Genomic DNA, 26666 nt, shown 5'->3' on the forward strand with positions numbered 1-26666 from the left:
GAGGTGTCATTAATTAATTAAGATTTAGACTAAACTATTGAAGAATGATTTATGGGTTGAATGTCTATCAAATATATATTTATGCCACCTAAATTAAAAGCTTTTTCAACCTGTATGTTATATAGGAGGCAATCTACAAAACCATTATAGATACTTTAAAAATATTACGCAAAATATAGCCTATATGGCAAATTACGTCATTTAAATAATACCATATTATTTAAATGTTTTTTTTTTTAATAAAACCTAAAAAATAAAGCAACCCCCTGTCATATGTGCATGAAATCCACTGAAAATTACTATTAAATTTTAATTGAAGTTTATATATATATAAAAGATATTCATATTTTATAAAATTAGAATATTAATATCAGGCAACATAATGCTTCAAAAATATCTTAGATAATATATTTCTTGATATATATCTTGGTTTTATTAAAATCATTATATTTTGATGTAAAAATTACTATATATTGGTAATAAATTATAATGTTTCTTGAAAATTCCTTATACTTTATTTTAATTTTCATCAATTTTTCTGATATTACTTGTACATGCTCCTAATTTTTTCCAGTAGAATGACTAGATTTAAAATTATTATTTTAATACATTTTACCTGCGTGGTAGCATTTGAATAAAGAATTGAACAAATTTGGCAAACCAGCAGCCTAATAACAATAAACCTTTAATCAATTAGTGCTCGCTTTAAAACTACTTGCTCATGATAAAAGTACGAACCATTTTTAAATGCCTGTATTGTTATTATTATTTTTTTAAATGCTTGTAAAATTTAGGAGCCTTAGGGATGTAAATGATTGCGTTGAGTTACTTGAGCATGGGTATTAATAAAGTTATCGAATTCGATTCTAATTATTATGGGTAATAATTGGATTGACTTTTGAAGTCCACGAAAAAAAATTTCAAAAATCGAAGATTCAAGTGACAAATTTATATGTTAAAAATTTGAACTTAATTCATATAAATTGTATTGCGACGATCATCAAATGGTAAAGTTATGTTTCTTGCTTGATCATTTTGAGTTGGAATATTCTATTTATATATAAACTCAATTGGACTTTGAAAAAAAAAAATATTGAACATTTATACATTCACCATCAAATTAACACTCAACTAATTTTTAAACTTAAATTTAATATATCCAAAATTTCAATCAACTCCAATGTTATATAAAATCTGAGAAACACTCTATGAGTCTTTATACGGATGTGTTGGTAAGAGGGAAAACAAATGAAGACAGCCAGGTGGGGAGGGTGGTGAGAGAAATCTCTGCTGGAAAATTTATATATATATATATATATATATATATATGTATATATTATATCTATTACATATATATTTTATTGGGTAATAATATCTATTGCGTATAGAATATAGATGTTTCGTATCTATATAGATACATTGCCTAGCTGTTGTACCGAACGCATAATATTTTTGTTTTCAAAAAGCCCACATGATGTGTTTGGTGACGGGCAAAACAAAGCATATATACAGCAATTTGTGTCCTTTCTTTGTTTACCGCTATGACTGTGCTTATTCCTTATTTTCTTTTTTCTTTTTTTCCTTTTTTTTTTAAATTTAATACATTTTAGTACTTCTAGTTTGATTTAATTTTGGATTACGCTTTCAAAAATTTATTCTTTCAAACAAGGCTCTCAAATTTTGAATTTGCATTAATTGAAGATAACTGACATGACAACAAAATTATGTTTTTCACATGAGGGTTTCAATTAAAATTGAAGACTTTTTTTTTGGGTGAGAGGTTTAAACTATCATATTTATGGAAGGAACAAGATTTAAGAAATTGAGAATACTAATTGAAAAATTGAAGATATTAAAATGAAATGTATTTAAATTAGTCACCTATAATTGATTGTAAATATCAGTTTGGTTATGAGTAATAATTGGAGGAAATTCAATCTTAAAACCTTTTTATTTGAGAAAATAACAATTTTGCCCACATAGGAATCATTTTTATTTTTATTTTTTATTTTTTGTGCTATTCTTATAATTCATCCATCATACCTCAAAAAGTGACCTTCTTTTTTGGGTAGGGTAGGGTTGAAAATACCTTAAAAATACTTTGGAATTTGCAATAACATTTTATTTCAAAATTCTAGCTTAAAAGCCAAATTTGTGAGTTGTGACCACCCTACTTTCCATCACTGTAACTTGAAAAGTACTGCTAGTGTGTGATTAGGGCATTAAACTAGGGAACAAAAGGACCAGAATATACCACATGGGGGCAGATTTTTAGTTAAAGAAATTAACTACACCGTGGACAATTAATGTCCATGATTTATATCAAAGAACTACATGCGCCATAGACTTTATTGCCCACTGATAACTTTCTAAAAAATTCTTCCTTTCCTTGACAATAATTTTATTTTCTCTATTTTGTTGTCTGTGTAAAAATAATAAAACTAACTAGATTAAGCATAGTATATTTGTTATGTACCATAAAAGCACTACAATGTTCTATGAAAACTTTAATGTGTATGTAATGGTAAATAATTAAATTCATCTTTCAAATAAACCTAGAAGTTGCGAGAATATGTTAGAAAAATTAACTCAAACTCATTTAAAAAAGAAAAAAAAGAAAAAAGAAAAGATGGTTGAATTTGAGGAAAAAGAAAGAGTCCAAAGAGAGACTGAATTAAAGTGAGTGGGTGAAAGTAATGTTACCATCCATAGACCCACACCCCCACATGCCCTTTCACACTCTATCATTCACTTCTAGTCTCAACATCACCCCATTTCTTTTCTTTTTTTTTTTTTTTTTTTTTTTACCCAACAATATGATTTTCAAAATGACCCAATTTTGTTTTTATTTTTTTTATTTTTTTTTATTTTCGTATTTTTATTTTTATTTTTGATACATAGTCATAAGCTCGAACATAAAAACTCATAATCAGAGGCCTAGACATCTTTGCACCAGATATAAGAAGTCGAAGAATTCGACACCAAAACCTTTTATTGGAGAGAACATTGACTTAGCCACTTTCACGTTCCCTGAAAAAAACTCCCGTGAAATGCCTTGGCTTTGAAGACTTTGGTCAATGAAGAAAGAAAGAGAGATTTATTATTACTTGCAGATCAAACTTCATGGTTAGAGTTTTGGGGTAACTGAGGAGGGCCCACAAAGCAGGTTTTGGTGTTGTTTTTGCATTAATGAACCAATTCCCACCCCATTGGCGTTTACATTTTAAAGCCTTTCGTTGTTAGCTGCGTCTCTATCAGACCATTCAGCTTTGAGAAAAAAGAAATAAGCCTTTACAATACTTCCAATATTCCCATGCACTACATTTTTTCTTTTAATAACAAACACCTGCAAAACTCGTTCGTTTTCCACTTCTAACACCCGCAAATTTCAAACTTTTTGACTCAAAAACCATGACGAGTGGTTTGCCTGAGTTTGTACAACAATGTCGACAATGAGAACGTACTGGTTTTTTCCTTAATGTCAAACTATACATTGTATAGGTTCGTTGATTTAGTCATCTCGTTATTTGTCTCTTTATATGGTTCATTGCTATTTTCACAACATGCCTATTGATTAGGCAATTATAAGTCTTCCAGGTACATAACCATTCCATTATACATATGAAAATAAAATAGTAACGAGATAGATAAAGAAACATGAAATTATACTTTTTTATATGAGATTTATGTGAAAAATTCACATGAAGATAAAATTGTTTTCTTAGCGCATTTGGCCAACACGCCTAATTAGCCAGCAAATATGTGTCAACTTTTCTTTTCTTCTTTTTTTTTTTTTTTGTTGGTGGTGTGGATTTTTGGAGGTTCGGCAAATTTAGAAATTTTTGTCAGAAATTAGGTGTTGAAGAAGGTTGGGTCCAATTCCAATTTCAGAAATCCAGCAAATTCTGAAAAAAGGTAAACCATAAAATTGGTATTGTTGGTCACGAACACACCGATTCCCATAACGTCCATCTTATGGAAATTAGAAATTGGCCCAGCTCAGTCTGAGTTACCACCACTTTGACTTCTCCAAACGAATTCAGCTATGGAGCTGTGGACCATGCATGTCTCGTTTTCACATCAATTTCGTATTCAACTTCATCATCAATTTCATATTCAACCAATCAACCCCATCTGATTGGTAGACCAGAAAGCAGCCCAGGACCCCAATTGACACTTGCTTGTACGCCCTCCCATGTTAAACTTGCGAATTGTATGGCTCATCGTGTGTCTATATATTTTTTATTATATTAATATGGTTAATAATTAGCACTAAATTAAAAATTAATTATAATAAAGGTGTATTTCATTAAAAAGAAATGTAAATACAAAGTTCATTACACAATTAAAAGGGATACTTCGTTCATGGATCAATACTCTCTTAGATAAAATTGGACAATCAATATCCCACTTCTTTTCTTGGGTGAACATCAATATCCCATTATTTCCTTATATTATAAAAAAATAAAATAAAATAAGGCCAACTTTCCAAAGAAAAAATCATCTCAAATGCTTTTTAATTTGTGGACCGCAATATCCTCATACAAAAAGGCATAAAATTGGCAATCTAAAGATAATCATCAAGACCAAAGGACAGCATGAAAAGAAATAAAAAGAAAATTCTTGAAAGAAACGAATTTGAAGTGATCAACATTGAATTTGCCAGAATCTTCACAACTAACTATACAAGGAAGTTCCATCACTTGAAAATCTAAACAAATCCCAACTTAAAACACATTGCAAAATCTAGTAGTTTAACCCTAGAAACTGAATAAAATTTGTAGAAAATGGAAGCCTGATAGTACCACAGAAAAGTGTAATATAAGTGTAATATTCAGGCTCTATTTGAGCTAGAGAGCTGTACTTCATTTGGCTTTGAGAAACTGTCATCATCATCTTTAGGAGTTGTTCTATAGAACCATGCGTACAGTATCAGTTGAACTAAACCAGAAATTGCACCCAGACCATTACTTATCTGCAAGGAATATATAAAAAAGGAATACAAATTATATGTACACATCTCAAGAATTAATCATGTATGTGGTATAATTATAAAGAAAGCAGGCAAAATTAAAGACCCAAGAAAGGGAAAAATTGACGTTGATTGCAATATGTGTATACGTACCAGGATGTAGGCATCAAACTCGATAAGGGCATAGATCACCCAGATGCAACCATTAAGGAAGTTAGCCAATGAAAGGTAAAATGGCATGTATTTGACACTCTTGGTTCTGATAACTTTTGCCTGTTAAAAAACCAAAAAAAACCCATGAAAGAAAAAGAGACAAAATTAATTTAATTTCATTTGATTTGGAAAATATTTGTTTGGAAGAAAATAGTTGGAAAGACTTACCATGACAGTAAGTGGGGAAGCATACATCATGATGTTGAAGATATCACATAAAATGCCAACCATCATGGACCTTTTTTTAGTGCCATGGAGTGTCAAGAGAGTTATCAGAATAATGCCAGCATAGAAAACAATTTCAATGCCGAGCCAAAGGACCACCTTTTTCTGAAAAACACAATAAAAAATGGTATAAATAGGAAGAAAATATATAAAATGTTGGAAATATGAACAACAGGGTTAATTGAAAAAGAGCAAATTAATTTAAGTTTGCACATACCCTGCCTTTGTTGGTTGCATAGATGAAGAAAATGGTTAAGTAAGTGAGCTCCAGTACTAGCCCAATGCTATTAATGGTGATTACAAGAATACTATTAGGATGAACAAAAGGCGTGCCATAGAATATCCAGAACAAACAGTTGAGTACTGTTGCAATATAAGGATCTGGTTTGAACTCCTCCACTGCCTTGTTCTTAATGATTCTGTAAAATGTTGGACTGGAAAAACCCAATTTCCAAAATTATCAAATAAAGTGTCCCAATTTAAAATAACAATACAGAATAATAAAATCAACCAAGTATATATAAACTGTAGCAGCAGAGAGAAACAGATGTTTTCTATTTTGAGAAGTCAGTCAAGAATCTCCATCCATGTTTTTAATGGAAATATGGAAAATTACAAACACTGGATATTACATAGCAAAACTTTCCAATTGCATGCAGATTATTATTATTATTATTATTATTTTTTTTTTATGAAAAAAATTGTACAAGCTGTTGAATGAACAAGCACATCCAGCACCAACAATTTAATGAACATCAATTTATGAAAAATAATAAATTGATATATTTTCCTATTTTGACAAGTCAATTAAGAATCTCCAATTCTCCATGTATGTTTTTAATGGAAACATGGAAAATTACAAACACTAGACATTATATATATATATATATATATATATATATAGCAAAAATTTCCATTTGCATGTACACATGATGTTCTTGGTCGAAGATTTATACAAGATGATGAATGAACAAGCGCACATCAGCACCTAGAATTTAATGAACATCAATTTATCAAAAATAATAGAATATATCATGATTTTTTGATGAGTGTCCAAATTTAGGGATAGTCTCCGTTTCGATGCAAATAAGAACAGATCGAATATCCAGTCATTGAATTTTCGCGAATAACAGGTAAAATTAAACCTCAAATAAATGGTCCAAATGCAGAGTATTATAGTAATGAATAACAAAGAGATCAGAAAGATCAGAGAGAGAGAGAGAGAGAGAGTTACACTGGGGAGATAAAGAGTCCAAAGGATATTACGTTCCCTGCACACATAAATTAACCAAAAAAAAAACACAATCAAACAAAAAAATAAAAAGAATATATTACGTCGAAGTACGTATTTCCATGATCGATGATCGAAATCTCTATTAAATCAACAGCAATTATATATATATATATATATATATATATGCATGATGGAGGAGAGTGTGAGAAGCAATTAATTATATGGATTTGGAATTGAAATTGTACCGATGATTCCAACTATATTGCGAGCAGCTTGAGCGGTCAACATCTTTATAAATTTCTTCAAGAAATCAGAGAAGTAGAAGAGAAAATAAAACTAATAATAAAAAAAAGAATGTTGCAGAGAATTAATGAAGGAAAGGAATTTGGGAGATTGACTGGTGATGATTTTTGGATTATATGTAAGAGAGTGAGATTGAGAGTACGTAGTAGTTAGTGGTAGTAGCAGTACTGATAAGAGTTTGAGTAGGAGAAGGAGTCCATTTGATATTTTAATTTATCCTAATAAAATATGAAAATTAAAAATTTAAACAAATTGGATAAATTTTTTTTTTTTTTTTGGGGGATATTATAAATCTGTGTGATCTATTCCAACGGATTTGCATCATGGACTTGACGTTGAATTGTCATATTGCATGCACGCTTTTCGCCCCTCCGACCGTTCAGTTGGTTACCATTTTTATTTATTTATTTATTATTATTATTATTAATAACAAACAAATCTTCTCTCTCTCGCATGCAAACTAACATTCATTTCTTATCCACATTATATATTTTCATTTTTTTTTATATTCATTATCCATTTTTTAAAATCATAATCACAATAATGGATTGTATAGCTACATATTACCATTATGATATATATATATATATATATATATATATATATATTGAGTGATCTAGCTAATTAAAAAAGACATGTATATATAATGTACAATAATACATACACAACAAATAATATTATTGTAATGGGGTTTGTGTTTCCATGGAATGATGCATTCACATAACTGATTATCAGCCAAATAATACGTAATACCCAGAATTATTAATTATTTTTATTTCGATATACATATGTATGTATATATGTGTATGATCATAAGCGAGTTTCATCAGATCTTCATGTGAAATGTATAAAATATATATATTTGTATACAATAATTTTCTAAGTTTGAAATACAACAAATCAAATATTAATATTTGTTTTAATAAATAAAATTTGCAAAAAATATCAGCCTGCATGTAAACGGCGCCGTTTTCTATTTCCAAAAGGGAAGTTATTTATTTATTTATTTTTTTCCTTACAATTTTTTCATGGTTAGTTTTAAAATTCAATCAATCAAATATTAACTCATGGTTTAATAAATGAAAAAATTGCAACAAAATCAGCGGGTAGATAAACGTTGCGTTTCCAATTTTCAAAAAGGAAGTTTTTATTTATTTATTTATTTATTTTTTTAATGGGCTTGGTTCACAAAAACGCGCGCCTGCATATTTTTTCAGTCACGGGCAGAGATGGAAATAACGAAGACAAAACTTGCATTTGTTATTTTCAATCAGAGTTAATGTCTTAAAAAATTATAGCTCAATCATGCTTCATCTTCACGATGATTTGGAGAACAGAGAATTAATTAAGTTTGTTTGCATTATCAACAGCAAAATTCAAAGACCAAGTAGAGAAGTTGGATTGGAATTATGAAATATATTTTGTGTTATAATATGATCTTGCTGAGCTCTAAAAATTGTTGCTTCTGAAATTATTATGTATACATTAATGGCATTTTGCAATCAAATTTCCATTTTGTCTTTTCTTTAATATTCTTCGACTTTACCGTCGTTTTTCTTATACTATTTCATCATTTTGTCTGCATTACTCTTTTCTTTTCGTTATCAACGAAAGAGAAGCAGTTTTTTCTCTGCATTTTGGCTTAGAACACCTTGAAGTTTTGCTTTGTTGCTATAGTAACAGTTTCTTTGCTGTTTTCTCAGACCAAACAAAGCAAAAAAGTTCAGAAAGAAAGGTAGCCTTTGCGTGACTTTGCTGGAATCCTAGTAGATTTCCTGGTTTTTCTATAATCCCTTTGCTTTTTTTATTTTTATTTTATTATTATTATTATTATTTTGCAGTAATTTTTCTTTTGTTTTTGTGTCATAACTGTGATTTGACTTCATATTACTTCCATTTATATATCTGTTTTGATAGATTTTTATTAACTTCTATTTGATGTTTTATGATTCTCATATAGATAAACAAGCAAGAAAGAAAGTAATAAAAGTAGCAGAAATGTTGGGTAAGCATGGAGTTTGTAGTTACAATTGGTGCTTCGGTTGTCACAAAAATTGGAGATTGAACGGTTTCAAACCTCAACCATCGGTTGGCTTACCTGTTTTGTTACAAAACAAGTATAGCAAATCTGAGAGATCAAACTCAGCATTTGAGGAATGCAAAAGAGAGGCCGATCCATTCCATTGATCATGCTAAAAGAAGAGGTGAAAAAATCGAAGGCGATGTTCAAAACTGGTTGAAATGAGTAGATGTCATCTGAATGATCAAGTTCAAGCTAATATGGGGAGCTGCAATATATCGTTTAGGCAGGAAAGCAGAGAAGATGGTGAAAGATGTTGTTCAAATCAAAGATGCAGCCAGGTTTGATAACATTTCTTACCTCCCTATTCTACAGACTATTTTTTATGCCAAGGGTTTATGACTTTGAGACAAGAAATTCAATTTTTGAGGGAATTATGGAGGCTCTAGCTGATGATGATAATTTTAGCATGATTGGATTGTATGGAATAGCTGGTGTGTGAAAGACCACACTGGTTAAAGATATTGCTAGATTAGCCTTGGAAAAGAAGTTATTCAATGATGCAATTGTGATTTGTTGTATCCCAAACTCCAAACTATGAAAAAATCCAACAAGAAATTGCAGACAAACTAACTATGCTATTCCATGAGACTCGTGTGAAGGCAAGAGCAGACCGGCTGAAATATCGATTGAGGAAGGAAGAGAAATTTCTCGTAGTACTAGACGACGTTTGGAAGAAGCTAGACCTTGTAGATGTTGGAATAGCTTTTGAAGATGATCAAAAGGGATGCATGATACTCAGCACGTCTAGATTTCAAGATGTGTTAGGTAATCATATGAGTTTGCAGAAGAATTTCCCAGTTGAACTTCTATCAAAAGACGAAGCATGGGACTGGTTTAGTAAGATAGTGGAAGATGATTCAACCATGAACTCTGAAACCCAATTGTTGGCAAATCAAATTGCTGAAGAATGTGGTTGCCTACCAACTGCCATTCTAACAGTTGAACGTGCATTGAAAAATAAAAGCTTGTCATCTTGGAAGGATGCCTTGAGACAACTCTAGAGGTCTTACCCAATAAATATAGAAGGAATGAGTGAGAAAGTATACACCAGTATAAAGCTGAGTTATGATTTCTTAGAAAGTGAAGAAGCAAAGTCACTTCCTTTTGATTTGTGGTCGACATGAAGAAGAGCCAAACATTGGAATCGAGAACTTGTTGCGTTATGCTTGTTTCAAGATCGATACAAAATGGATGAGGCTAGAGATAGGCGGCAAACTGTGGTTGATAAGCTATAGGCTCATTGTTTGCTGATGGATGGCGATTATCTTCACACAGTTAAAATGCATGACACAATCCTAGATGTTGCCATATCAATTGCATCCAACAATAATCATATGTATAATATCAGAAATAGTGATGACTTGAAAGAGCTCATGAACTAGAACAAACTCAAAGATTCAACTGCAATTCATTGGTCTGTGATGATGTGATCATCCGCCTTAAAGGTTAGAGTCCACCCAGCTTCAATTTGTTCGAATGAGGAAAGTTCGATACACACAAATCCCAGCTTTTTGAGGAAGCCAAAGTGGTCAAGGTTGTAGATTTGTCATCTTCTTATATAGTGGTATTACCTTCATTTCTGTGCTTCCTTCAAAACCTTCAAGCACAATGTTTACGTGATTGTTGGTTTAGGGATATAGCTTTGATAGCAGAGTTAAAAAGCTTAGAAATTCTTGACATTTCAGGATCCAATATTGAGGAGCTGCCAGAACAAATAGGACAACTAACTCACCTAAAATTGTTAGATTTGACCAGTTGTTCTCGTCTTAAAGCGATTCCACATAATGTCATTTCAAGCTTGGCTCACTTAGAAGAATTGTACCTGAAAAAGAGCTTTTCAAATTGGGAGATTGAAGATAACTACGGTGAAAGAAAACATGTTACCCAGAGGTTTATTCCATGAAAAAAATATAAAGATTTGAAATACTGGGGGAACTTGAGTGGCTGGAATGATCGTGAAACTTCAAGAATGCTAAAACTGATTGATTTCACCAAAAGCAGTCTATTAGAAGATTATGGCCTCGAAAGGTTGCTGACAAGATCCAAAGAGTTATATCTATTTAAATTTGAAGGTGTGGAAACTTTGTTCATGAACTAGATTTACATGGTTTTCCTCAGTTGAATCATCTCATATTGAAAGATTGTACTGAAATTCGACTCATAGTAAACTCAGCTGGGAAAGTTCAACCCTGTTGTGCCTTTCCAAGTTTGGAGTCACCAAGTCTTCAATATTTGATGAAACTATAAACAATATGCCTTGGAAAACTCAGTGTGGAGTCCTTTAGAAATCTAAGAGTCTTAGAAGTCAGCTACTGTTATCATCTGGGTTATCTTTTCTCTGTCTCCATTGCCAGAAGCCTTTTGTAACTTAAAGATATTCAATTAAGTGTCTGCCCGTCGATGGAAGAGATAGTTGGCTGTGGATTGGAAGATGTTGATGCTCTGAATGTTAGTCTCAACTTGGAGTTCCCTCAATTATTTATGTTCCTTGAAGCTAACATTTCTACGAAATATGAAACAATTTTGCCCGTCTTTGAAGTATGAGGACCTACTGGTTCCACATTCTTGCCTGTTCAATGAAAAGGTACGATCTATCTAAAGTTGCTTCCATTGTCTTTAGTTGAAGAAAATGAGTTTTAATCTCACATGAATAAACTAGCAACTGTGATTTTATGAATGTTATATGGCTTTTTCCAATTGATCGAAAAGGTAAAACTTTGACTAACAAGAATTATTTGTGTGTGCAGATTATTTCTCTTCCCAAATTGGAGACTTTGGAACTCTCTCTATATAATACAGAAAATATATGTGATAAACAGCTTTACAGAATCTAGTTGTTTTCAAAATTTGGTGACATTACTTGTAGATGACTGTGCAATATTAAAAAATATATTTTCATCTTATATGGCTGTGACTCCTGTGAAACTCAAAAGGCTTGATATAGTAAACTGCAGGATGATGGAAAAGGTAATAAGAATGGATGAAATGGTGGATAAGATGTCGTTTCCTCAACTAAATTATATGAAGTTACAGAATCTTCAAAACCTCACAAAATTTTGTAATGCAGTTGCACTTGAGTTTCCATTATTAATTGAACTTTTCATTTCGCTTTGTCCGAAACTTGATACTTTTATTTCCAAGACAGAAGATCAAAACCATTGCACCACGCTATCTTGTATTTCATTTCTACATTTGTGTTTCCTCGATTAACTGATCTGCACCTCCTAAACGTGCCCAATCTTGTAAGTTTCTACCCAGAATCACATACCTCAGAATGGCCTTTGCTAAAATTGTTAGTGGTGTGTGATTGTACAGAAGTTAAAGTTTTTGCTTTGGAATGCCTGGCCTGCCATGACAATTGATTCCAACAGTACCTGCCTTTTATAGAGAAGGTAATGCTAGTTGGAATTTTTTTCTGCACTACTAGCTATCATCAATTTCTTTCTCTTTTTAATATTTTTCTTTTAATAAATTTTTCTTTAGCTTATATGCTACAGATGAAATAGCTGTTTCCATTCTCTTACAACTTTTGTCTTTGAGTTTCATTTTCACATACAAATCTTTTGCCTCGAAGCGATGTTGATAAGTTTGTTTGTTTCTACCCCATCCCCACTCCAAAAATAGGTTATTGATCAGTTAATTAAAGTTATGCATAGTTGATCCACTCTCTAATAGTTTAAGCTTTTAAGCATAGTGGTAATTCAGCATGTTCATCATTAGCTTGTCTAACCTTTTAAATACTTGTACAACTCTTTGTTATCCAGGCTACATTTCCTACATTGCAGAAGTTGTCTTTGGCAAGGATTGTTTCATTAGATAAGATATGGGATGGTCAATATGAAGGTTTGGTGGGAGAGGAAGAACATAGAGGAATACTACTTTCACATATAAGAGAATTGAAACTATCTGACCTGCCTAATCTCATGAATTTGTGGGAGGAGAGCACTCATCCATGTACAGCCTATAAGAATTTGGACATTCTAGAAGTACTGAGATGTGTTAGTCTACCAAACTTAGTGCCATCCTTAGTGTCGTTTCGGAATTTGGTTAATCTGAGAGTGTCGATGGAATGGTATATTTATCAACTTCCTCAACAACTAGAAATATGACAAACCTGAAAAGAATGAGCATAACTGAATGTGAGAGGACGGCTAAAATAATACCAAATGATGAGGAAGGTGAAATTGTTTTCGAACAATTGAAATTTTTGGAACTTGATCAATTACCTAGTCTCACAAGTTTCTATTCTGGGAACTACATGATGAAGTTTCCAAATTTGGAAGAGGTAGTTCTAAGACAGTGTCCTGAGATGAGAACTTTCTCTTCTGGTTCCATAAACACCAAAATGCTACATAAGCTGCTGATAGATATGGAAGATGAAAATTTAATGAATCAGTTCAGAATCAGAATATGAATATGCAGAATGGTCTTCTCATCATGTGGACAATATTACTGCAATTGAAGACATTAATTCCGTCATGTTACAGCATTGGGATTGTAATCAGAATGATGTGGCTTTGCAACAACCGTTTGCAGAAAAGGTATAAACACAATCTGCATTAATTCTTCACCAACTTTCTATCTTCTCACTTTTCTTAATTCTCTATTATGTTTGTAATAAAATATGAATTTGAAGGAATTGTGTAATATAATTATGTAACTTTTGACAAAACACAGAGGTGGCACAATTTTGACTGTATCTTTCACATGGTTTGTGAAGTCCCAACCTAATTATTATATAACTTGTGACAGGATGATGAACAGATATACGAAGAACATTCTGAAGGAAATTTTGAAGAAGTTGAGGATTTTATGAGCGCAGGGTAAGAGTTCCTTTCATATTCAAGTTTGAATCTAATCTGTCTTATTTGTTAATTTTACTCATAGTTATGCTATTGCTTCGTTAAAGCATGTTGCTTATCATTGTTGAAACTACTACTATAATTACACTCCCACCAGACTGTAACTGTCCACATTCATGCTTTACAATCATTGTTGAAACTACCTCTACCATATATTATTTTTTTACCAAACTTTTACTATAAAATTTAATAGTCATAGTTTGGCGATTTTCTAACAACTTAAGCTTTCAGAATTGGTAAGCAATGATTTAACATAGTATCACAGTCTATTCTAACATTAAGATCTTGTGTTGAATCTTGGATACGTGTGTTAAGTAATTGTTTTGTACGTGTTAAAACTCAAATTTTGTTGAGTACTATTGTATAAATTGATATTCATAGTTGGTTGTGATAATTTAAGTTTTGGGTGCAATAATATTTTAACAATTATGTACAAAGATTAATAACGCAGATATTTTTGGTGTATTTTAGAACTTAACTGTAAAGTAAAGCTAGAGTTAGGTTCATCTTCCATTTTTAATGTATGAATCATTTATTTGATTAGTGGTCCTAACCCACATAAACAGCCATATATTTGCTGCTAGATTTTAGTTTGGTATCATTTGGGTAAAAGGGTTTTTGTAATACTTTAAGATTGTATTTTTAAAGATGTATAGATTTTTTTTTTTTTTTTTGGGGATAAAATAAAGATGTATAACTGTAACTAAAATCAAACCTAAATAATTTCAGATCCATGTAAAATTATTAATCTGCCATAATATATACTAGAAAAAAAAAAAAAACTCAGGTAATTTGAACTGATTTTCTCTCTTTCTTTTACATAACTAGTATTGAAAGCCTTCTACACATAGACGATTAGATAACAAAAAAAAAGAAAAAAAGAAAAAAGGATAGAATAGAATTCTAAATAAAGTAAGGCTTTTTACATCTCAGGAGGTTAAACAAGGATGTTTACCAAAGAGGGTGAAAAACAACCAACAAATGGAAGCTTAAAATGTTTTTAATACCTTATTTGAAAAAGTTGTATTAATTGAGTCTTCTACGTATAAAATTCATGTATTTAAAATGTTATTATATATATATATATTTTATTTATTTATTTAATTTTTATGAAATTAAAATGTAATATGTTATGGCTTGGTAATGGGTCATCCGAAATTTTAAGAGATTGTGAAGTAAGTTCTGAAGCAGTTGATGGTACTGATTCTACTGAACATTATTTTAGTATTACTAAATCTGAAGAATAATCCAAGTATTTGAAGATCACGAAGTAAAACTATCTCTTTAAATGCATTTATTTTTGCTATATAATGTGTTCTTCTAAAGTAGGTTTTTTTTTTTTTTGTTTTTTTTTTCCAAAACTGAATCAACAATGAGAACGATTTAAACTATATATACTGAACAAATATACTGAACATTGAATATAATGACTTTCGTAAAAAAGTACTATTACAATCACAGAATTATTTATCAAATTTTCCTTCTTTTGCTGTTAAAAGAAGGTTGTAGGCCTTTTGTAATCTTTCTATTATAAGTCAGTGTTAGCCCCAAAAAAAAAAAAAAAAAAGGAAAAAAGAAGAAGACAATATAGCAAGGTGTTATTGGCTGATACTGAATCCTATAAATCTATGCATTTTTTTTTTAAAAATATTTTGCCACGTCATTTGTGGTGTTAAAAAAATTTAATAAATGAATGATTTTATTATATTCGAGTAAGCAAATGTATTATATAATTGAAAGATGGATATGGATCTGCAGATATTTTAATTACTTTTCACCAAAAAAAAAATAAAATATATATATATATATATAGTTTAATTATTTTATGAAATTGTTGATTGCAATCTCTTTTGCTATCATGTAGCACCGATAAAAAGAAAAAAAAAGAAAAGAAAAAAGAAAAAAAGAAAAGAGTGAATGATGAATGATCATGAATTGCTGTTTTTTATGTTTTCATTACAATTTCATTTGATTTTTGTTGAATTGTTAGTAGCTACTTAAAATAGGAAGGAATATAAAAAAAAAATGCAAATTTCCTTTAGGAAAAAAAAATAAAATCAAAATGAATCAAATTAGCAAATATTCTGATATTCACTTTCAAACTCTAAATTGGATAGTTTTCTTCTCTCTTAATTTAATATATGAGATAACAGAAAAGATTTTCTAACAAAAAGTGACCCTTACTAAATTCAATATTCATCTTTATGTTTTTTTTATTATTTTTGTTATTTTTTAAATATCAATTTTTGTTTTTTTATTATTTATTTTTGTTATTTTTTAAATTCAGTATTATTTGTTTTTAAATATCGATTTATTTCATTAATGGGATTTTACTAGCATTTATTATTATTATTATTATTTTTCGATATTTAAGAGATATAATAAAGAAAGAAAGACCGATTCATACGGTCCTTCAAGAAAAAATAAAATTCCAAAACCCCAAATAACGTAACCGTGAAACCAAACCGTCCACAAACGTTGACCAGTCAAACGGTTTTCGATTCTTCTCCGAATATACCGTCCGCATCATCCATTTGCCCATTCCTTGTCCGAAATATGCAAATTCCTTCCCCAGTAAAAACCTACACCGACCAGGCTATTTTCGTAACTCCAACCCTCTCCCCATCATTATCCCAGACACGTTAATCACCCACCGTTAGATCAGTCCCCCCATCATGACCCATCAACGGCTACAGTTCTCCGTTTGACCAGCAGTACAAAAAGAGGAAGCTGGTAATGGAATGATTGGGACTTTTTTTTGTTGTTTCTTTTTTTATTTTATTTTTTTAAATCTCATGTTTGACCGTAGAAACTTCAAAAAAGCGAAACAAATTAAAAAAATAAAATAAAATAAATTTTTCAAAAAATTAACCCCCAAAAAAAAAAAAAGAAGAGCCACCTGGAATGCTTTTTTTGGCTAATAGCGCAAGAGAGAGAGAGAGAGAGAATTCTAGAGAGAGAAAGTTGGTAAGAGAGAGAAAGTGGAAAATCTAAAAGAGACGGAGAGCTGAGAGAGAGAGAGTGGGAGAGCCAATTTTTTTTAGTTCGTTTATTGTTTTTTTTTTTAATTTTTTTTTTCTTTAGGAGCCCTTCTTTTCTTTCTTCTTCTTCTTCTTCATTTTCAATTTTTCTGTTCATTTTTTCTTTGGGTTTTTTGGGGGGGCTCAGAGGGAGAGAGGGAGAGAGAGAGAGAGAGAGAGAGAGGGAGAGAAGACAGATAACAATAGAGGAGAGAGAAAGCTTGGATTTCTCTCTCTTCTTCTACATTTTTTTTTTTTTTGATTCGTTGAAGGAGGTTTTTTAATTTTTTTAGGGGTTTGCGGATTTATAAATATTTTTGTTTTGAAAGATTTGAAGATAATTAGGGTTTGGGGTGGGTGTGGAACGGAAACTTAAAAAAAAAAAAAAGGAAAATGAATATGATGCGTCGTCTTAAGAGCATTGCCTCGGGTCGGACATCAATTTCATCAGACCCTGTAAGTTCAATTATTTTGTTTAAAATTATTCATTTGTTTACTTCTTTTTTTAGTTGTGGTGTTTTAATTTTAAGCTTAATTTTTTGTTGGTTTTATGGGGAAAAACTTGAATGCTGTGAGTTTATGAAATTGTTTTGGTTTCTGGAATATTTGAGATTTGATAAGCTGACTTCATGGAAGACATAAGAAGGCATGGTTGAAAATATTGTGTGTAAAAATTTAAACTTTTTTTTTTTTCCTAAGTTATTTCCAATCTATTTCTAGTTAATTTTTTTCTTTTCTCTATCTAGCTGTGTTTTTTTGTTCATTTGACGGATTTGAAGGACCATTTGATTATTTATTAAATTTAGTATGCATTACTTGTGGATTCATTCTGGGGTTCTGGGGGAATTGTTTCTTCTTTGTATACGATTTGCAAATCAGATTATTACACTATTGATCGGCCTTTAAAGTGCATTTGGGATTTAAGTTGGCTTTTCTTAATGCATTGATTAAATGGTTTTTGTGGGCTAAGATGAACTCCTCAGTGTCTTAATCTTATTGCCAAATTCAATTCATTTTGTTTAAGGGAATGGATTCTAGCACAAAGAGAGCAAAGGTTGACCTCGAAACCGAGCAGGTTGTCAATGCAGAGTCAAATAGCATTGAGAGAAATGCCATCCATGTAGATCAGAATGTGGCTTCTACATCATCCGAAACTGTTGCAAGCACGTCTGCTGTAACTTCAATGGCTATTGCAGAGACAAAAGGGGAGTCTAAAGCAGATAAATCTGGCTATGATCAGCTTCCCAAAGAAATGCATGAAATGAAAATTAGAGATGAGAAAACCAACAACAATGATGAAAAGGTAAATGGTTATTGGTGTTCATTTTTCTCATGTAAGCTATTTTTTCACATTATCTCATACTATATGGATGTAAAAACTTCTACTAGAAAAAGAGTGAGAGTGAATATGAAAGCCAACCTTATAAGTAGTGGTCATTTTGTCTTGTGCAGGATGTTGAAGCCACTGTTATAACTGGTAGCGGAACGGAAACAGGTCAGATAATTGCAACAACAGTAGGTGGTCGAAATGGACAACCAAAACAGGTTACTTGATTTCTTTGATCTGATATTATTGCATCTTATGAAGTGCACTTATTGAATGTTTTGTCTGCACGGTTTTTTGTTCTCTGAAAACTTCCTTATTGCAATTTATTTGTCAGTCTGCAATCAATATGAGCAATTAATTTCTTTTGTGTTTTACTGGTATGATTCTTCATGGCATAATTTTTTCTCCACCCTATTTATATTTTTGGTAGACAATGCTATGAAGGTGTTGCCTTGAATGGTTTTATGATACTCAGCTTTTCTTTGGATGTGTAGATAGTCTAGATTACATGAAAAACTTGATTTGGGTGGTTCCACAATGTTTTAATAATATTTCCTTCTTGAGTTACAGACAGTCTCATACATGGCAGAGCGTGTGGTTGGCACTGGCTCTTTTGGTGTTGTCTTTCAGGTACTTGGAATCAATTTTTGCGCTTTTACTATCAACGTTTTAATTTGTTCTCCTCATTAATTTATGGATTTTGATATTGATTTTGTTTCATTCTTATGATAATATATGCTATAGGCAAAGTGTCTGGAAACAGGTGAATCAGTTGCAATTAAGAAGGTGCTGCAGGATAAGAGATACAAGAATAGGGAACTCCAGATTATGCGCTTGCTTGACCATCCTAATGTTGTTCAACTTAAGCATTGTTTCTTTTCAACTACTGACAAGGATGAGCTTTACCTTAACCTTGTCCTTGAATATGTATCTGAAACTGTCTACCGAGTTTCGAAGCATTATATTAGGCTGAACCAACATGTGCCTATTATATATGTGCGACTTTATGCATACCAGGTAGTCTATTTGTCTCATTGTTTGTTGCTTGTGAGATAATAAATGGTGTATATTTTTGGTTATAACTTGTACTGTTCTTTCTTTTGTAGATCTGTCGTGCATTAAATTACTTGCATCATGTTGTTGGTGTGTGTCACCGTGACATTAAGCCCCAGAATTTGCTGGTAAGTATTCCTTTACTTCTCATCCGCTCTATAGGAGCATGAGGAGTTATATCTTAACTAGAACTCAGTGTGCACATGACACTTGTTTTGATAGTTATAATCATTAAATAAACTATAGATTGTTTTTTCTTTTAATATCTTTTACTTTTGGATTCATGTTATTTTATAATAATTACATGATAATTTCCACAGGAAGAAAGTAAGTGTTTGAAAATAACTATCACCACCTCTTGAGTTTAAAGAAACGATATCGCTGCACCTTGACAATTTTAAATGATTATAAATATGCAAATGTGTATTATATCAATGCCGTATTTATGCATTGCTCTATCTATTGCTTGTACACAAATTACTGAAAACCAAGTAATTATAAGATTCCATTAATTTAAATTTGGTGATAAAAATAATACATTTCGTGGCATTGAATTAATTTGTTACTTGCTTCAATGTAAAATCATATGTTTTGGTGTATTGTCTGGATACGTAAAACATTGATGCCGTGATGCATGCTGCAGGTTAATCCTCACACTCATCAGCTAAAGATATGTGATTTTGGGAGTGCAAAGATGTTGGTATGTCCTTTTCCATACAAATTGGAAGCTTTTTATTTATTTATTTATTGTTTTTTGTGTGGAAACTTATGATATATGACCTTTTCAGGTACCAGGTGAACCCAATATATCTTATATTTGCTCACGGTATTATAGGGCTCCAGAACTTATATTTGGGGCTACGGAGTACACTTCTGCAATTGATATGTGGTCTGTTGGTTGTGTCTTGGCTGAGCTTCTTCTTGGGCAGGTGAGTGTATATGTGCTTCAGACTTCTAGCGAATTTTGGTTAGAGTTTTGTGGAAAGGTTGTGAAAAGAACTGCTTTTCCCTCAACAAGAATTGACAGTTTGGTTTATGCGATAGTTGTACAATAACATATTTCCTATTCTGTGAAGCATTGAAAGCGGATTGACAATGCCCTAATGTCATATTTTTCTGCATATAGATGTTTGGTATTGCATTCCTCAAATCAGGGAGTGTACCATGCCTCCCTGTAGCTTTACAACTTTTAGATTTATGGAATTTGTTTTGCATCATTGAGAGTATGTCATAAGCGTTTATGCTGAGTGTATGTGTGATATGTTAATTTAACATCTGCTTCTTTCGGAGCTCCCTCTCTTTAAGAATTATTAATAAAGAATGTCAGTTCATTCTCAATAAAGTATTCCATTTGATTGTTCTCTTTAAATATAGAATGGCTAGTTCTGATACCTGCTCTGTTCATTGCAGCCGTTGTTTCCGGGGGAGAGTGGTGTTGATCAGCTTGTAGAAATCATCAAGGTATAGTATCGAATTATCATTTATTTCCTTATTAGTATCGAATTATCATTTATTTCCTTATTTATTGCTGGTTTGTCCTTTTGCATTATCTCAGTGGTTTTTCTGTCTTTTTCTGCCCTCTACTTTCTGTATATTAGATTCTTGGTACGCCAACCAGAGAAGAAATTAAGTGCATGAATCCAAACTACACTGAATTTAAGTTTCCTCAGATCAAAGCTCACCCATGGCACAAGGTCTGTTAAGTGCTTCAACCTGTCATTATTTATCAGGTTTTTATTTTTTGGTGATGCTTTGTATATACTTTTTTTTTTTTTGGGTAAAATTTTTTATGTATCTTGTGATCTTCAGATATTTCACAAGCGAATGCCCCCTGAAGCAGTGGATCTTGTATCAAGGCTTCTTCAGTATTCACCAAACCTTCGCTGCACTGCTGTAAGAAATCTTAATTTGCTCTAGATAATATCTCGTGAACCTTGTTGAATGGGTATTCTTATTTATCATACTTCAATCAAATACTGGTTGCTTTAACTTGCAATTTCTGTGACTCCATCTAATGATGATGCTCGGAATTGTCAACCTTTTTATGATCCTTGAAGGAACATTTGTAAATTTTTGCCAAATTGTTGCTGCTTTCGCAGTCATTTGCTGTATAAGTGTCCTACATAAACAACATGGGTTGTCTGCATGATGCTTCTTGAATGGATAATGTGTATCATTGTAATATTTCTGCTTATATGGATGGTTTCTAATATCAAAAATAAATTTTATCCCTGCTTGTCAATGTTATATTATATTTTTGGTTCTGAGATTTCACATGGAGCAATGACTTTGAAAGTCTAGTATCCTAATTAAAGTCCTGGTTTTCAGTTGGAAGCATGTGCACACCCTTTCTTCAATGATCTAAGAGACCCAAATGCATCCTTGCCGAATGGACGGGCATTACCTCCTTTGTTTAATTTCACAGCTCAAGGTGATTACTATATCTTAAAATTCTTAGTGTTCTTTTCCTTGATTATTTCTTTCACTGTTGCTAATGTGAATTACTCTTCAGAACTGGCTGGTGCCTCTACTGAGTTGCGTCATCGTCTTATTCCCGAGCATGCTAGGAATTAAACGGTGAACATGATAAGTTGGTCATCTCGAAGCAGTGTAAATGTGCTTTTTTGGTTGCTTAGTCCCTCACGCAAACCATGCTGCCCTGCTCAAATAGCCCAGCATCCACCATCTTTGGACCTCCACAGATTGGTCGTGACTGACTAGGGCTTTGGAAAGTCTACTTTCTGGCAGGATATATGTTAACAACAACTTGTATGATGGATCTGCAGGTGGGTAGAAGAGATCTGCTTGGCGGTAAGGTCAACATTTTTATGTATTTACAATGTGGCAGTGTTGTTTTGGCCCGACTGTAAAAGATGAGTTGCTATAGATGTCTTGTCATAGAGTCTTACGGGCATCTTTTCTGTTGTGGAGACAAACGTCATGTGATCATTTTAGATTCCATTAGGTCGTTCTCAGTGTTAATACGGTTCTTTCTCACTTGTGCTTTTACAAAGAAATTCAAATTTCAAGAAAATTTCATTTTCACAATTTTTATTGTCAACTGCAAACATTATAAGTGGTATATGTTATATGAGCACTGAGACGATGGAGAAGAGAACAGCAGATTTAATCTGCACAAGGAAAAAATGAAAGAAAGAAAGACGGCACATATTTTGGCTGCTAAGCATTGTTTGTTAAGTGGCATAACTAAGCAGCTCTAAATTTCTGAATTACAATATGAACGAGGAAGTAAACAAAGGGAAAAGAAGAATGAGGAGAAAAACAATAAACAAAAGAATTTACTTTCTCTGCAAAGGAAAAAAAAAAAAAATGTTGTAAACATCATAACTTTTAATCCTCCATCAGGACTACCGCAGAGAAATTCAGTAGTTCTTGATAGCTGTTCTTTGCTCACAGTAGCTATATACTACAACCTATTTACCAGAAAAATTGCCATATGCTATAACCTGCAATACTCCATGCACTGAAGAAGGGACAATGGAGAATTTTGTCATCCAAATCAGAAGTTCAAAACCCCAAAAACTATGCCAAAAACAAGTCGGAAAATCTAGAAGCTATGCCAGATGCAACATGGAACATGGTAAGTTTGGATCACATCTTTGGGACTTTTGTGCATAGAAGAGGTTTGCCTTGTCAGTGCCTCCGTTCAACCGAGTACCAGCAGTGAAGGAAAAAAAAAAAAAAAAAAAACACTCCTGGTTAGCACCTTTGGCAGCCTAGACCACATGATTTTCACATAATAGTTTGGTAAATGCTGAAAGCAAGATCTCCAAACCATATGCACAAGAACCTCTTTAGCATAAACCATAATGATGGGAGCAGCGTTTGATTTTCAGTTTTCCTGTTACCAATCCGATTCACCTTCTTGACACACCTCACTTTCGGGCTAGAGGAATAATTCATCAAACATGCTAAGGTGCTCATACCATGGTAACAAAATGGAGGTCTGATCGTGGGCTGGTCCCTGGTTGATAAATGATATGGTTGGTAGGCTCCCAAGGCTAGCACACTTACTAATCATTGTCTCAGTGTGAATATATATTGTGAAGTGCGGAGTTCCCAGGGCTGTAATATAATCCGAATCTGGCTAGCCATTTGACACTTGATAGGAGATAAGGTAAAACGGATGACCTCTCAAACTTCTACCAATAGTCCCCACAAGAACAGTTTCCTTTCTCAAAATGATGAAAACAATTAGAATCCCTCAATATGATGTGCAGAAGAAAAACCCGTGATATGTATTTCATAGCACTATGGCAATCCCCACAGACTCTGAGATTCTTATAAATCCTGATTGGAACCCCAGGTGACACAGTGAGAAGCCCAAATGCAATTGCCAACTTCTCACTGTGATAAGCTAGACCAAGCTCCTTACCCTCTTGATCCATGTCATGAAGTGCAAAATTCATGTCTGGCACATACCCAGCTTCCTTGATTGATATCATGATCTCATCAAGCTTCGAATATATCTCAGATGCTCTTGGATGACCTCTTTCTTCAGACATAAACATATGCACTTGACCATTCATCTCAATCCAACTGCATCCAGGCTCCTTGCTGATCCCCATTGATTTCATCAATCTTCGAATTCTTGCAGCATCTTCCCATCTACCAGCTTTAGAATATATGTTAGATAACATAACATAAGGTACAGAGTTTGAAGGTTCCAATTCAAGAAGGTTCTTTGCTGCTTTCTCTCCGAGCTCTATATTCCCATGTTTTCTACATGCAGCCAGCAGTGCCTTCCAAACAGTAGTATCTGGTTCCATGACCATTTGATTTAATAGTTCCTCAGCCTCATTAAGTTTTCCTGAGCGCCCCAAGAGGTCAATCATACAAGCATAGTGCTCAGCACTTGGTGTTATTCCATAAACCTTATTCATTGATTCAAAAAAGTATTGGCCCTTTTCCACAAGACCAGCATGGCTGCAAGCAAATAACAGACCAATGAACGTAATAAAGTCTGGGTTCGTACCAGTAGCAATCATTTGATTATAAAATTGTAATGAGTCCTTTCCTTTACCATTCTGTGCATAACCAACTATTAGAGCTGTCCAGGTAATTACATCCCGAACATGCATTGAATTAAAAACTCTGTTAGCATCTTCTATACATCCACATTTTGCATACATTGTTACAAAAGAGTTATCTACTGATAAGTGCGATTGAAGCCCTGATTTAATGAAGTTTGCATGAATCTGTTTCCCAAATTCTAAAATTGTCAATTCTGCACAGGCACTCACAATACTGGAAATTACAAATTGGTCTAGGTAGATCCCTGCTAATCTCATGTCACGAAATAATTTAATCGCATTTTCATGGGAGCCATTGTGTGCATATCCTGTGACTAGGGAGGTCCATGAGATCACATCCTTGTCTGGAATACGATTAAATACTTGGAAAGCACAATCTAAATTTCCATGTTTAGCATACATGTCAACAAGAGCATTACCCACGAGTTTATAAGCCTCAAATCCAGTCTTAATGATCATACCGTGAACAGAATTCGCTGCCTTTATTTCCTTCATGGCAGCAAAGGAGTTTAGAACAGATGGGTATGTAAAATGATCAATCTTCATGTCTCTTGCATGCATTTTTTCAAACAAGGATAAAGCATCTTCTAAAAATCCCTGCCTCACACACCCAACGATCATGGAGTTCCAAGAAACTACATCATCAACGTCCATATTATTTAATGCCTTCTTTGCGCTATCCAAATCTCCACATTTTATATACATATCAACCAATGCACTTTGAACAAAAACATTAGCCCCAAATCCACTCTTAACAATGCAGCCATGCACCTGAGCCCCAAAATCAAGTGATAAGACTGCCGCACAAGCTGTCAATATGCTAGGGAATGTAAATTGATTAGACTCGATGCCTTCAGCTTGCATGTCTCGAAAGCAACTGATTGCTGCATATCCATCACCATTTTGAGAGTAGCCAGTAATCATGGCAGTCCACATCACATGACTTTTTTTACCCGGTAACATATTGAAGAGATATTCAGCTTCCAAGATGCGCCTGCACTTTGCATACATGTCAACAAGACCAGTGACAACAAAAACATCAGAGTCAAATTTCGTCTTCAAGGTATATCCATGAATCTGTTCACCTCTTTGAAGCAAACCCATTGTTGAGCACAACCTTAGGACACTCCCTAAAGTGTACTGGCTGGGCATTTTTCCCTCAAGCTGCATTCTCCAAAACAATTCAAAAGCTTCAACTTCACATCCATTTCGACAATATCCGGATATCAAGGATGACCAAGTAATCGAACTTCTAATTGGGCTCTCATCAAAAAGTTTTCTAGCTTCATCTAACCTTCCCGAATTGGCAAAAGCAGCTATCATAGTATTCCACGTAAACTCATCCCTATCAAGCATTTTGTTGAACACCTTGCGCGCTTCATCAATTCGACCAGATTTATTCAACTCATTAAGTAGTCGGTTGGATTCAAACTTTGAACAAGTGGAACCTGCAATGCTGTGGGAGAAATCGGTCAATTCCAGGGGCTTGAATTCATGACTAGAATTATGAACAAAATTCAAAATTCTTGAATTTAGTTTGAACATTTTTAGGCGGATAATAGCTTATCTGATCAGGTGCAAGGGTCCTGAAATCAAGCTGTGAAGCAATCCCTGTAGATAACTCCTATCTTCTAGGCGCAATTAGACATCTATATTCCTTATATCTGTAATAATACAAAGCCGCTTAGCTATTGCGCCTCTCTTTCTCTCTCTCTCTCTCTCTCTCTCTCTCTCTTTCTCTCTATACACACACACACACACACACACAATATACTGTAGTGGTGCAAATATTATGATTGAATATATAATAGTTGATAAAAACATGTTTTTTTATTCTTTATTAATCTAAACTAACATAACCCACTTCTCTTCTCTACGATATTCTCAGACTCCCTTTGATGGAGTTCTTCGGCTCCTATACCTAGGAAGAGACGAGGAACATTTTCTTCTACTCCAGGAGCACCGAGCATTGAGTACTTCATCCTCTAATGCAATGCCATGTGGACAACCTGACCATGCACAAATTTATAGAAACAGATTTCTCGAATCTCTCATCCACCTCTTTTGTATCTCAAAATTGAATATGTTGATATTTACGAAGGAAAATGAAAAAAAAAATTTTGAATATACACAAGTTATCTATTTTTTATTTAAGAAAAATATATTTTTTTCTTTTTTCTGTCTCTCTCTCTCTTTGATTGGTGAATTAATTTATCCTGACTTTTTGGCCATAAATAAAATAAAATCTATCTCAAAATCATATAGAGGATCCAAGTTTTCTAGACATACATTTTAAGAGATGAAAATAATTAATACTCTA

General features: G+C 32.8%; 4 protein-coding genes across 4 annotated transcripts; 2 read left to right on the forward strand and 2 right to left on the reverse strand.

Moving 5' to 3' along the window:
• Positions 1-4599: 4599 nt before the first annotated feature.
• Positions 4600-7112, reverse strand: LOC107423593 (bidirectional sugar transporter SWEET6b). The gene is made up of 6 exons (XM_048478134.2): positions 6890-7112; positions 6645-6681; positions 5628-5844; positions 5354-5515; positions 5126-5245; positions 4600-4975 (listed from the first exon to the last, which is right to left on the reverse strand). Exons 1-6 carry the CDS (start codon positions 6930-6932, stop codon positions 4835-4837), a joined length of 720 nt encoding a protein of 239 aa, XP_048334091.2. The 5' UTR covers positions 6933-7112; the 3' UTR covers positions 4600-4834.
• Positions 7113-9602: 2490 nt separating this feature from the next.
• On the forward strand, positions 9603-10031 carry LOC112492268 (disease resistance protein At4g27190-like). The gene has a single exon (XM_025075421.1). The coding sequence runs from the start codon at positions 9603-9605 to the stop codon at positions 10029-10031; it is 429 nt and encodes a 142-aa protein (XP_024931189.1).
• A 6794-nt stretch (positions 10032-16825) lies between these two features.
• LOC107423538 (shaggy-related protein kinase theta) lies at positions 16826-22340 on the forward strand. Its single transcript, XM_016033117.3, has 13 exons — positions 16826-17368; positions 17937-18215; positions 18365-18457; positions 18810-18869; positions 18984-19256; positions 19346-19420; positions 19936-19992; positions 20081-20221; positions 20703-20753; positions 20891-20986; positions 21102-21185; positions 21621-21723; positions 21805-22340. The coding sequence occupies exons 1-13, from the start codon at positions 17306-17308 to the stop codon at positions 21864-21866; spliced, it is 1437 nt and encodes a 478-aa protein (XP_015888603.1). The 5' UTR covers positions 16826-17305; the 3' UTR covers positions 21867-22340.
• Positions 22341-22578: 238 nt separating this feature from the next.
• LOC107423537 (pentatricopeptide repeat-containing protein At2g03880, mitochondrial) lies at positions 22579-26446 on the reverse strand. Its single transcript, XM_016033116.4, has one exon. It carries the CDS (start codon positions 25889-25891, stop codon positions 23456-23458), a length of 2436 nt encoding a protein of 811 aa, XP_015888602.1. The 5' UTR covers positions 25892-26446; the 3' UTR covers positions 22579-23455.
• Positions 26447-26666: the final 220 nt, after the last annotated feature.

Source organism: Ziziphus jujuba, chromosome 3 (assembly GCF_031755915.1).
Source record: "Ziziphus jujuba cultivar Dongzao chromosome 3, ASM3175591v1".
Classification (NCBI taxonomy): domain Eukaryota; kingdom Viridiplantae; phylum Streptophyta; class Magnoliopsida; order Rosales; family Rhamnaceae; genus Ziziphus; species Ziziphus jujuba.